The following is a 13,180-nucleotide window of genomic DNA, read 5'->3' as shown; positions in this document are numbered from 1 at the left end:
TACAGTGTCTTTACCTTGTTTTGCCTTTGCAAAATATCTTATGGAACAAATACATTACATTTAAACAAGGATATTAATAAAGTTCATAAACTGCAATGAAAAAACAACCTGATGCTACTCAATGTATCAAATTCTGAGGATTAATTCACTCCAGATTAGGACTGACTCTCCAGAGCCTCTTGGACAGATAGAAAGTTGCCAAAGTGTGGTAAATTTGGAAGTTTCTGAAGGCCATTATGACCCTACTAGACTCTTTCAGTGCTATCCAAACGCAATGTATTATCTTTGGTATCACATTGGCACTAGTGTGGAGTTTCTGCACCTTCATCATCAGTTTCAGTCTACAAGTAGAGGTGGAACCGCCATCAGTATTTTCATCAGCTTAACCAGCAGTATAGGAGGCTGCAGTTTATTTGATTTCCTGTACAGAGTGCTGCAGATTGCTAAGGGTCATGACCTGTGCTAAAATTTCAAACCAGGCAAGTGCACTGTGGATTTATCTTGGCGAGTGCTTACAGAAAAAAAAGAAAGAAAATATTTTCTAAAAAAAAAATAAAATCTTTTTTTTAAAATTTATTCTTGGACTGGGACTTTTAAGTCTAAAAATGGTTTTCATGGCTTTATAGATGTTTTTTATGACTGTGATTATGTGACTGTAAACTTCTATTCTAAACATTGTTTTAGCTGCTTGGTGAGCAGCAGATGTAATGCATACATCATCCACACCACCAAAAGGATTGTCATGTGAGCAACATGGCCAGTCTTGTCTGGCCATGTTGCATAATATGAGGCCATGTTATGGCCTCATATTATGGCTAAGGTTCCGGTGATCTGGTTGCACCCTTACTGTTCCTCAGAAAACCTCTCCGACAACTTGTAAAGATCATCCACAGTTATTTTTAATGCCAGGATGCAATTTTAGTTCAATGTAAAAACAAAAGAGGCATCATCACGTGTGTATTTTTCATTCGTCTTACCTTTTTCCTGGGTCATCAGACTCTGCAAAAAGACGAGACAAAATCTATTTAAGCTATTGCAGCAGAGCAGGCCAACAGAATATGAATCTAGTCTATGTTGATCTCTAACTGATCTCTAGTAGTTTATTAATATGACTGCTACCTTAGTGCTATTCATATTCTTTGTGCTGTCAGGTTAATGAGGTTGCTTCATTGTTTTGATTAACATTAGTATTTCAAATTAACCAACAGAGCACAACAGATTAAATATAAAAAAAAACAAGAAGCGTTTAGGTTGAATCCTTTCTCCGAGAAACCACATTGTCAGTAAAATACCAAAAAACAGATTTAAAATAAACTAAAACTATAATTTGTGGGCAGCTGACATTTATTTTAATGCCAGAGTACAGCACTAGTCAGGTAATTTCAGTATTTTCAGACCTTTCAATTAAATGTCACAAGTTACTACATTTTTTAGGCTTTACAGATTAAATTTTATTTTTTTTACCTTTTGCAGGTCTTCTATGGAGCGCTCCGTCTCTTTCAGACGCTGGCGAAGAACTTGCTCTTTGGCAGAAATTTGAGACTCTTCACTCTCAAGTGCACTAATCTCAGACTCCAACCTACAAGCAGACAAAATCCCTCAAAAAGGTTGATGTTTGTACAGGTGAAAGTTAGATAATAGTGTCATGTACATCAGGAAACATCTCTCAACTGTAATGTAGCTGAGGACTGAGCTACAATATTACTGTTTTGACTTCAAGAAGAGTCAGTTTCCTGGTCTTTTTCCCCCCATAAACCTTGACAATTTTTACACATCGTCACAATTCTCCAAACTACAACACAAACAAGGCTGTGTTCATACAAAAGCATGTCCACTCCATGCTCATAGATTTTTAAGAGATGGTTGTAACAACAATACTAGGAAGTTCTCTGGGAGGAGGACCACGGCTTGTTCCCTTGCTTCAGATTATGTCCCTCGGGGGAAATGTGGTATTTGTGAGGTCAGAGTGTGTAAGAATGTGTGTATATGAAAGGTAAAAGGGTTCAACACAATACCACATTAAGAAGCAGTCCTTCTTTAGTGTTTAAGTGGAGCTCACTCTTAATTTAGTGAACCTATGAGGTTCTGTCATAATCTTTGGGGTTATGACAGCACTGTTTTATCTGAGGGACATTTTACCCAAAACACATCACTGAAATTATTAGACCTACTGTAATAACTTGACCTGGTTCAAGTCTGGACTTCGGTGGGAATTCAGTAAGTTATCTGGGAGCGGTGAGGATGACGATGTTCTGTTAGATTTGTGGATGTTCCTATGAAATTACACAGGAACTAATTATCCTGTTACATTTGTGCTCATGGTCAAAATACTTCTCTCATGTACAAAGCATGCACATACGTCATTGTGGCAGCAGTAACGTTATCAAGCTGTAATGTCAAATTTCCATTGGATGCAAATAAGTTTTTTTCCCCTCTATTTACACAGAATTGTTCTGAACCAAAAAATGTCTCTTTGCCTCTTTAAAGTATTGTTTGAAGAACAACAATTAGTTTATTTTAGGGTGGGTTAGGGTCATCTAAAATGAGAAATTTAAGGGTTTGTCTTAACAAAAGGCACTTTAAATTGTCCTTGCTTATGGAAAGACTTTAACAAACATATCACTGTACAAGACGGGAACCAGAACTCTAAAGATTGTTATTGGTTGTGTTGCCTCATTCTGACCTGGGGGGGTTGGATGCTTTATCATTTATTTTCATATGTGGATTTTGTTCTGAATAAAAGAACTTACAAAAGTATTCATGTCTTTTCAAGCTTTCTTTTTTGTCACGTTTCAACCACAGATTTGAAAGTATTTTTTTGAGACTTTGTGAGAAGCGCCAACACAAAATGGTGCACAAGAGTCGAGTGGAGCTTGCTTTCAAGTTGTTATTGAAATAAAATTTCAGACCCAAGTCATATTGAGTATCAGACTGGATTTTTGCCATCAACAGGCAACATTTCTAGCATGTTGTTTTGCAAAGCAGGTAGAGTCACGTCAATTAAGGATTATTTGCACAGCATATTTCAGCAACAAGACAATTCCAACTGCTTCATATCACAAACACTTCTTGCAGTCATCAATTATTAAACAAGCAATAAGAATTACATTTTGTGTAATTCTAGAAACTTTGCAGTTTTCTAGCAGTTTGTTCCATATTAGTGGTGCATAGAAGCTGAATGCTGCTCCTCTATGTTGGAGCCATACCCTAAAAGACACAACTGATGTTGCAACACATTTCTAGAAACTTTGGGGGTTTGACTACAAGTGGAGACCCACTTTTCAGATGTTTTTCTTTAAATACTTTTGAAAAATGCTTTCCTACAACAATAACTTAAAGTTTGTTGTTCTGTTGTGGCAAAAATATTTAAAAGTTCAAACAATTTGCAAGAAACCATGGCTGAATGATGTTTGGGGTGTGTCCTTGTGTGTTTGGACGCTCAGAGCTTGTGGATTTCACACAATATAAATTGCCTTAAATTGGATACAGAGATCCAACTTAACTCTGTAAAAGCACATTTACAATTAGCTATTCTTCTGCCAAATAAATAATGCACATCACTCCCTCTGCTATGTGCACAATTTCTTGCTAATTCTCCCATTTGTTTTAAAAAAACAGTAATTGCCTCATCAAACACACATTTTTGTTTATTTAATATGACTGCAAAACTCTTTTGCTGATGCACTCAGACTCGCTGTCTGTGGGATCTAATGTGTTTATAACATAAAAAATTAATTAGAATTTAATTTTAACTGTCAGCTGGAAGAAACAGTTAAATCTAAAGAAAGAACATTTATCTCAATAATCCATCTGACTATTAGATTAGATTAAATGTGTTTATGTTATTTAAGTCTCATCTTTCAGTAACATCTTTAAATTATTTTATGTCTTACAGAGGCTCGTTGGATTTCAGGAGGCTTTGATTTGGCGCCATCTAGTGTTTAGAACAGTAAACGGAGACCCTGATGTTGCAACATCAGAGTTCCACGAAGCTTCCTAATAATCCTGGAAGGACCACAACACTTGCCACTGTACCCGCCCTGTTTCCGAACTACAGGCCACCCAGTTGCCATGTTTACCCCTGAGAGGCCAGCAACCGCTTTCTATGTCATACATGAAGGTAGAGCTGCACATCTGGTTTCATGTGTGTGTCCACAGGGTGAGACAGTGATCCAACGAGATAAACAAATAAGACCATGATACAGTTATTAATTATATTCTCTGTGGTGTGTGTCCTTTATTCTTTTTTCAATTTGTGCAATTCACTGCTACCACTGTATGATGCCACCAGCATTTTGTTTGACAGTTCTTGGGTTTGAAAGCTCACTGCCTCAATGTGGCCAAATACCTCAGTCTTTATCTCACCAGAGCATTTAGCTTTTCTCCAGAAGATATTTGGCTTGTCCGTATGAGTGACTGCAAAATTTGTTTTTAAACAGCAACTTTGTTTCATCTGAGTTTAGATCTGACGGTTTAAACTGGGTATTTTAACGTGACAGTAATCCTAAACAGAAGGAAAAACTGTTTTGTGAATGAATAAATCAGCCTTACATTAGTTTCTGGGAGACTGTTCTTGTTTTTAAGTTAGCATCGCGGCCTTACATTCACACACAAAGCTTTCTCTCACCGTCTAGAGACTTTATACAACCCATTGTTTAACGTTCAAAGGATCCAGAGAAGAAGGATAGAACTTTAAAAATAATACACAATGCATTCTGAAATTTGGTCAATGAAAGTGCTTTCTCAAAATGTTTCCTTAAGAAGATGAGTACAGCTGATTTATTCCTTTCAACAACTCGGTGTCAGACTGTTTTTAATTAAAAATGTAAATGTAATGTAACACAGCTGAAAAGACAATTTCAAACAAATATGCTAGCAGATGTTAAACAAATCCCTGCACTGCACAAAATATGGGAATGCTGCAAACAAGAGCAATTTCCTCAAATGTCTTTTCATCCTCTGCATTTTTCATGGGAAAATTAATCTAGATTTGATTATTTTTGTATTTATAAGCAGAAAAAAATCAAGTATACCATAAACAAAAGAGTTTAGTTTAATGATGAAAAGAATTTGAAACCAGGATGTTTATATTGGAATTTAAACTGCTCTAAAAAGGGTCCCTTCTATTTTGGTGGGAAACTTTTAAGTTAAAACTGCAGCATTCAGAAATTAATCTATGGCTTCAAAATACTCTCAAAGTGTTTGGTATGAGTTGCTTTCAGATGGTATTAGTAGTATGTAAAGCTAAAACTAAAAATCATCTTGAGAAACTTTTATTTATGGAAACAAAACAAATAATTTTTATGTCTTCTTGTCATTGGGAGCACCCTCTATAAACAAGCTTAAAAATAAAAACCTTAATATAAAGACTAGTCTCACCAGGACTGTTTGATTCTGCACCAATTAGATTTATTAAAAAGGTTTGACACATACATGACATTTTTTCTTTGTTTGTGTAAACAAAAAATCCTAAAGATCCTCAAATATAGGTCTAGAAATCTATGAGAAAAATCTGCTCATGTAAATTTACCCAAATCTTCAGACAGGGCAATAAATCAAAAGCTAAAAAAAAGTAGAGATGTAGAAAAAAACAAGGTTGGATGAGGACAAAAGATCATCAAAAATAAAAAAAAACTATCCATAGTAATTTTTTCATAATAAGATTATGCGCTTGTGATAAAAGAGTAATTCAATTTAAGGCTTTTTGACATTTTTTTATTTATTTATTTACCAAAGGTGCAATTGCCCATAGAGGGCGTTGTAGCTTTAATAAAAATTGATCTCATCTTCCATAGAGGCAAGAATTCAGGTTAGGAAAGTAAACCAACAAAAGCAAATATTTACCAAGCGGCAGTGTGGAATAAAAGTGGACTGCCTGGGTTGGGGAAACATTTTCTAAAAGCAAAGCACACTCATACACATTTATTAGTTCAATCAGTAACTTTGCAGACCTTTAAGTTTTTAAAGGACTGCAAGGTATTTGTCTCCTATTTGCAAGAAGGTCACCTCCTTAGGCTTGATTAAAAAACAACAAAAAACACCCTAATGTAACTATGGTAGCTTGTTGGTACATGATGAAGAGAAATAATATTGCATAGTGAAATGCTGGCAACAACAGCAAAATGAGTAGGCACATTCCGTCTGCTCAGAGCTCAGAGCTGGACCTCTGTGCAGGCATCCAACATGCATCACACTTTCCCACACCTGGAAAAACTACAGCTACCTTTCTGAAGCAAAAAGAAAATTCTGCAAAGATTATGTAATAGGGCATCTCACTAAGCTTGCTGCAATGTGTGAAGCTTGCTGCACAAAGATCTCCTGAGTTTAGTTCAGAACTAACAGGTTTTCTGGTCTGGTAATTTATTGATAGCTACAACAAGATAAGATGCAACAACATTGATCTGTAATGAGAGGAGGCCAGGAGTTCGCTAGGGAACATCAGACGGACTTTGATTACACACATAAACAATAATGTTTGGTTATGCAACTATATTAAACACGGATGAAAGCGTGTGAAAAGTGGGCCAGGGTGTATTAATTACATACCGCAGACCCACAGTTAATTTTGATACGTGCACTGTCGGTGTAAATAAGCACACAAAAGCCTCCTCTTGCTGCATTGCTCTTGCTTTAAATAGAGCGGTAAAATATAACCGGACCATCTGAGGCCGATGTGTGCACAGAACGGAAACCACACCGATCCCTCACAATGATGGCGACATCTGCACAAAGCCGTCTGCTGCGACATAAAACGAGCAGTAATCCAAAAGAGGCACGGTGTGGGCAAGCATGGGTCAGTGCCACCCTGTGAAAAGACCTTCCTCTGCTAAATATCCCTCTCTGAATTTACTTATCCCAGCCATGTAATGACAGACAAGTCTGTAAAACCACAGCGGCTGCAGCTACACGCTTTTATTTGTGCAGACCCTTTGTGCATCTCTGCAGAGTTGGAGTCTTCTTTTCCACACATTGAAATGTCTTCTGTTATCTCTGTCTGTGCTCGTCTCCTCCCTGTCAGTTTCAGTAGTTAAGTACTGTGCTTTGCCAAAGTATCCACCTCCTTCAACTGTATAGCTAGAATAAAGGGGACAGAGTACAGATACATGCACATTTCAGGTTTTTATTCATAAAACAAGTAAAAACCACCCATTGTTTTCCTTTTGCCCTACATTTGTGCACTACTTTGTGCCAGTCTGTCAAAGAAATCTCAAAAAGACACAGAACTTTGTGTCTACATACAAAAGGTTGAAAAGTTCAAGGAATTTAAATACCTTTGCAAGACATTGTATGAAAAAAGATCATATTTCTTAATGTGATTTGTAGTTTAAGGCTTGCAGCGCATAAAGCCGTCGTTGTTCTCCAGATGTTTTGGTGGGATTTTTTGTTGTTTTTAACAGCATGTTTTTCATTAACTTTTTACATTCCAGGGAATATTCTGAAGGGACGGTTGTTCACTTGTAGCTCAGTAGCTCAGTTGTTCTCTGAAGACACACACAGCTGTTCCACTTGTATGCACTCAAAAACTAGAAAAAACTGCAAGGCATCCATAAACCCAACTCCTCTGTCTTTGTCTCTTGCATTCAACATTCTAATGCATGTTGCATTAGAATACAAACAGCAAGGATGAACAGGGCGTCTGGACTGAGACTGCATTTCCGAAACTTTTTTGATGTAGGGGAATGGAAGAGTGTGTGCTTTTCATCACAGAAATCCAGGCTTTGAATTTGATCACACCTTTACACACCATATTTATCTCACTCACTCTCTCTCTCGTACTCCAGCGTGTTGAGATAGTTCACTAGTGAGCCCTAACAGTTCACCTCTGTCCCTCTCAGCAGTGGAAAGACTCCAGATCCCCCTCTTACAGGATATTCTGGGACGATGTCCCACAGTGAGTAAATATAGACGACACACCCTCAGTTTAAAATGTGCATACACATACACACACTCACATGCTAACACGTGCTCGCCTGTCTCTGTCCTCGCCTGTTCAAACATCTACGTAGAAATATGTCCCACCTTCACACAATGTCATCAGACAAAGTGTCGAGTTTTTCAGCATTCTTTTTCCACCTGAGGTGAAAGCAATAAATTACAGATACTCAAGAATCAAAAAGTCCTTCAGTTCTTTGCACTTCATCTAAACGTTTTTGAGTATCCTTGCTTTGTCCTTTGATACTTTTTTTGATATTTAATGTTGCCTCCGAATCCAAATCTTAAAGAAATGAATGAGGGAAGCTTTCAAATTAACAGAACACCTTCTGCTCTTTTTGCAAAGTAATTCCACTTATTTTTTTCTAGGCATAAGAAATTGGGCTATAGTTTCAACTTCTTAACAGACTGTCATTATTATAAAGGGGTCACACATTCAAGTAGCAAATAAAAAACTCTTTAGACTTCCACACAAGTTTTCTGTGATCTTTACTGGATGAATAATTTTAACCTCACACATCTGAACTAGGGATCCAAGTTATGGATTAATGACTTGAGCTAAAGTTGATTGATCTTTTCAATTGGCTAATGATAAGCAGCCATTTTCTTAAAAACTTGAGTTCTCTTGTAGGAAAAGTTCAGAATATGTTGAATAAAAAAAAAAAAAAACATTCCTTTGTGACCGCTGTATTAAGTACTTACCGAATAAACAGAATTGGGTGGCTTTCTCATATTATTAAACTTAGATATATTTATAAAACATAACAAAACAGGAACCTCTATTCTGCAACTTAAAAGAAAAAGATTAAATTTAAGGAGCTTTTTGAGGGCTTACATTTCAAAAGAGATCTGCATTAAAGTGACATTTCTCCTTCCCGTTCTGGTCAAGTAGTCCCCAAGTCAACTGGCTCCTCTTAAAGATGACCAGCGGCGCCCTCTTCTGGGTGGCGGCCAAACTACAACTAAGCGGACGTTTTTACTTAATCAATTGGAACTCGTTAGCTAAAAACAAGTTCCAATCGGTTTTAAAAACCAACGAGCAAAAAGTCGCTTCATTGTTTGCGTCCCTAACAGTGGCGGCTGGTGCTAAAAAAACTGAGGGGGCGCACACAAACAAACAAATGAAAAACAAACAAAACAAATCTTAAAAAATAGCACTATTTGAACATGAATTTTGCCCTCCTTTCCTTCTGCCCTGCAAATTTCTCAATTACATTCTTGTTAAAGTCAGTCATCTCTGTGACTAGTCTTTTCTCCATTGACAACATGGCCAATGCATTTAGCCTGTCCTGAGTCATTGAGTTTCTCAGAAAAGTCTTGATTCTTTTCAGAGTTGAAAAGCACCTTTCAGCTATGCTAAGTTTCCCCCAAAAACTTAGCTTCATTGCATTGTCTAGGTGGCTGCGGCTGTTTTCGTGCCGTTTGCATTTTTCTGAAAGATGTTTTAAGTCTCTTACCCCAGTTGTTGTCCACATTACCTCTGTGCCAGAACTTTGAAATAGCAAACACGGAAAGCAGTAAAATGCATTGCAAACGTAAACGTGAATCGACCTAACGAACTGCAGCTGCGCTAATGAGTCGAATCGGGGATTGTCCAATCACACAATGTTTTAAAAAAAATTAGCCAGTACTGACGCTCTACCAGTAATGACACAACAAAATGGGTGTGTCCGGGACTCAGAGCGCTGCGCCCTGTGGAAAACCTTAAACAACCAATTAAAAGTCAGCCTCAGATCACCTGCTTGCCAAAAGTTGATGCGCCTACATACACTCTCATTAGGACGGCGCCCTGCACATAGGAAGTGTGCACAATGTGAGCAATTAGAATTATGTATTTACTATTTTAATAAATTCTAACATGTCTATTGGACACACAGTATGAATAAATACATTTCTAAGTATTTTGCAGTTCAGAATAGAAATCATTTATTATCTAAACAATTTAAAGGGGGCGGCGCCCAAGCGCCCCCTACTGGCCAGCCGCCACTGGTCCCTAATCTGAACTCGTCGGTCTAACAAAATGTATTGCAAATCTGACATCCTGGTTCACAACAAAACCAAGATGTTTGGAAACCTGACATTGTAAGACCTGAACTGAATGCTGTATCTAGATTCAGTCAAAACTTTCTGCTGTCTGGTGAAAGCAATACAGTCAGGATTTATTCTGGCGCCACATACTGGGTTTGAAACTGAATCCAGTAGTTTAAACAACATCCCTTTTTTGAAGCTTGTTCAGGTTGAAATCACAGTTTTATTGCAGTGTCACTGCTATTTCTGTCCTCTTTCAATGTGTTTTAGGCCTGCTACAAAAAATAAAAATAAAACACAAGCTGTGCGATAACAAGCTTAATTGGTTTTTGTAAAGTAATTAAAACCACCAAGAGCAATATGTTTAAAAGGGTGTCAGAAAGCAGTTCTGTCCAACAGCAGCTGAATGAAGTGAGTCATATGAACAACTGTACTGGAGCGACACAATGCTCGCTCTTTGAGCATTCACTGCTGTGCTGTTTATACCAGATTGACTATTGGCTCCGTGTTCCTGACAGCGTCTTCTGTTGATGTTATTGCAAAGCAAGTGATAATCCACAGCATTCAACAAAGTCTCTTTCATGCACTGAAGTGACAGATGAGGAGTTGGAGTCGGAGTGTGAGCCAGTGATGGCAAACTGGTCCAGAACATCTGGGTCTGCTCTAATCTCACTATTCATTTTTCTTCTACTGTAAAAAGCTGCTGTGATTCCATCAGGAATTACTTTACTCTTGATGACATTAAGGCTATAGTTAGATCTCTGTCATGTTAAACTGTTAGGCATTTACACAAGTTTGGGTTTACTGATTTTATTTGCTTCACTCAGAAACATGAGATTTTAAAAAATTATTTAGTAAATTTCCCAAAGATTTGGAAAAACAATCAAACAACAACAAAAAACTGACCGTTTATCAAAATCACTTCAAGGCAAAATATGCACCTGAATTCATAGAGGATTTTAATCCAATATTTGTTTTTAAGGAAACTAGCCTGAATGGACCTGTGAAAAAATACTTTAAAAAGATATGTAGTCATTTTTAATAAGTTTTAGTACAAGATTGGTGAAAAAAAAAAGATCTATTTTTACTAAAATTTTCTTTTCTGTTTATAAAAGCTGCAAGCTCCACAAAAAACCCCATCTGATTTCAGGGAATATAACTGCAGACTCTTTTAAATCATTCTGCCTCTGTTTCAGAGAAGACACAGAGCAGCACAATCTATTCTACATCTCAAACCTAGTGTGATGCTTGCTGGCACTTTATTCATAACATGATCTCAGGCCGTAAACTTCACCAGGGAATAAGAGACTGTCTTGCAGTAATGTTAAGTGGGAATCAGGAAGCTCCTCCCAAAGTCACAAACAAGGGAAATTCATGCAGGATCACATCACTCATTCCCTTTTCTTTATTTTATTTTTCAGTCCTCTCGGTATCTGTCACGCCTCCCTTTCAAAGTTACACCCTGCTTTTCAGTTGCTCTCCTTATAATTTTCGATCGACATTACACATTTTCTCGCTCGCATCAATAATAAGCATCAGCTAAGACGGATGCTGCAGTTGATGTTTTGTCTTTGATAGATGACCTATTTTGGTTAGCACATGAATAAAATGTAAAAAAGAAAACTAATAAACAGCAAACTACAAAAGCACAAAGGGAATCCAAATAGATTATGTGATCTGTATGTATCTGTAATAAATCGGTCAAAAGCTTTTGCTAGAAAACAGAGCAACAGCATGTTTAGCAGATGTGGCAGCTTTAATTTACCGGTACAAACATCCGTTCAGCGTCAAATTGTCTTAAAGTGTGACAACATTCTCACTGGAAATCTGCAACAGTGTATTCTGTGATGAAGTGTAACATTTGAACAAGCTATCCTGCCAAGACGAGCACGAGAAAAAACCCCAAATCCAAACAGCAACAGTGCATTACCTTTGTATGATGTCTTCGAGCTTCTTCCCTTGTTCTTCATCGTGTTCCAGCTGTTTCCGCCGTGCCGCCTCTTCCTCAGCGCCCATTCCCTGGAGAAGCCATCGCTCCCGCATTGCTTTAGACTGCAGAGGACACAAAACCGGTAAAATAAAGGAGATTTAGGTGTCAACACAAAACCAGTTATATTAGCTCTCTGTTATGAATTTTAAATGAAGGATATGAAGCTACAACTTTGTCACAGAGGTTACTTTCTGAAACATAATTAAAATCACAGTAGACTGCAAGGTGAAAGGTGAAATGTCACATCCCAAAAGAGGTACCTAGGTTTTTTTGGGGGTCAATTTCCATTGTTTTTATTTGCAAACTTAAACTTAAACACCATAAAACATGATAGAAGTACCTCTAACACCCCTTAGCATTTATAGGTGGCTCTATGTAAATAACATTTCAAATCATTTTGGTGTGACATTCAAATAAATTACTATGGAGCCACTATAAAATTGCAATCTTGAGTGTGAATGTTGGGTGTGAAAACCAAAACTTTAGCTGTTTAAATTGTAAAATGCCGCAGATGATGGCAGCTAAATGTTGGAAATATTATGCCTGTGGAAAAGCACAAGCCATCCACACAGTAAAAACAAGTCTCAAAATGTTTATAGATATTTTGGGGATAAATAACTATTAGTATCTGTTTTGGCCGCGGTTCATGCAATTGAAATAACAGAGTTAAAATAATGATGGCAGAAAATTCTCATGAGTCCTGAAAAAAAAGGTTTTACATTAAGGTTTACTTAAATGTTAAATCTGTTTACAGCTTTATCTGTTTCCTTTCACCTCTGCAGGGTTTAAATTAATAAGATTTACTATGTTATTTAGGCATTACAGTAAATCTTTGAATGAAGTTGTTTGGTTCATGAAGTATTTAATATACAAAGACCACAGGGTCGCCAGTCTTCTCACCCACAGAGCTTGGTGGGAATCCTTTATAGAAGCCTCTGAAGCTGTGTTTATGTGACTAACGTCTCCATCTGCCCGTACGGCTTCGTTTGTTACCACAACAGAGTCGAGTGTGAACACTCTGCTTCACCTTAGGCTGTTTACACTCCGTTGCTTGACTGTAGATCTGGGAGCTTAAGGTTAAAAGTGTGAGGAGCTGCACAAACACTTAGAAAGCATTTAACCACCTGCTGCCAGAATGCAGCTGCTCACATCAGCACACTTCAGCACATTGCATGCGTCGCTCATCAGAAACCTGAAATCTATTCTAATTAGTTGTGGTTTTGAAGATAT

General features: G+C 37.4%; 1 protein-coding gene across 4 annotated transcripts in view; it reads right to left on the bottom strand.

The window, feature by feature from the left end:
- Nucleotides 1–13,180, bottom strand: part of palm2akap2 (PALM2 and AKAP2 fusion) — an 80,241-nt gene that overhangs the window by 41,495 nt on the left and 25,566 nt on the right. For all 4 annotated transcript variants that reach the window (XM_032569381.1, XM_032569380.1, XM_032569382.1 and 1 more), the window contains exons 4-6: nucleotides 11,891–12,012; nucleotides 1,465–1,579; nucleotides 978–999 (exon numbers count right to left, since the gene is read on the bottom strand). In XM_032569381.1, the coding sequence (XP_032425272.1) occupies nucleotides 978–999; nucleotides 1,465–1,579; nucleotides 11,891–12,012 (259 nt within the window). The remainder of the gene's footprint in view (nucleotides 1–977; nucleotides 1,000–1,464; nucleotides 1,580–11,890; nucleotides 12,013–13,180) is intronic.

The sequence above is a fragment of the Xiphophorus hellerii genome, chromosome 8 (assembly GCF_003331165.1).
Source record: "Xiphophorus hellerii strain 12219 chromosome 8, Xiphophorus_hellerii-4.1, whole genome shotgun sequence".
NCBI classification, from domain to species: Eukaryota; Metazoa; Chordata; class Actinopteri; order Cyprinodontiformes; family Poeciliidae; genus Xiphophorus; species Xiphophorus hellerii.
This window is presented reverse-complemented; position numbering and strand designations above follow the sequence as displayed.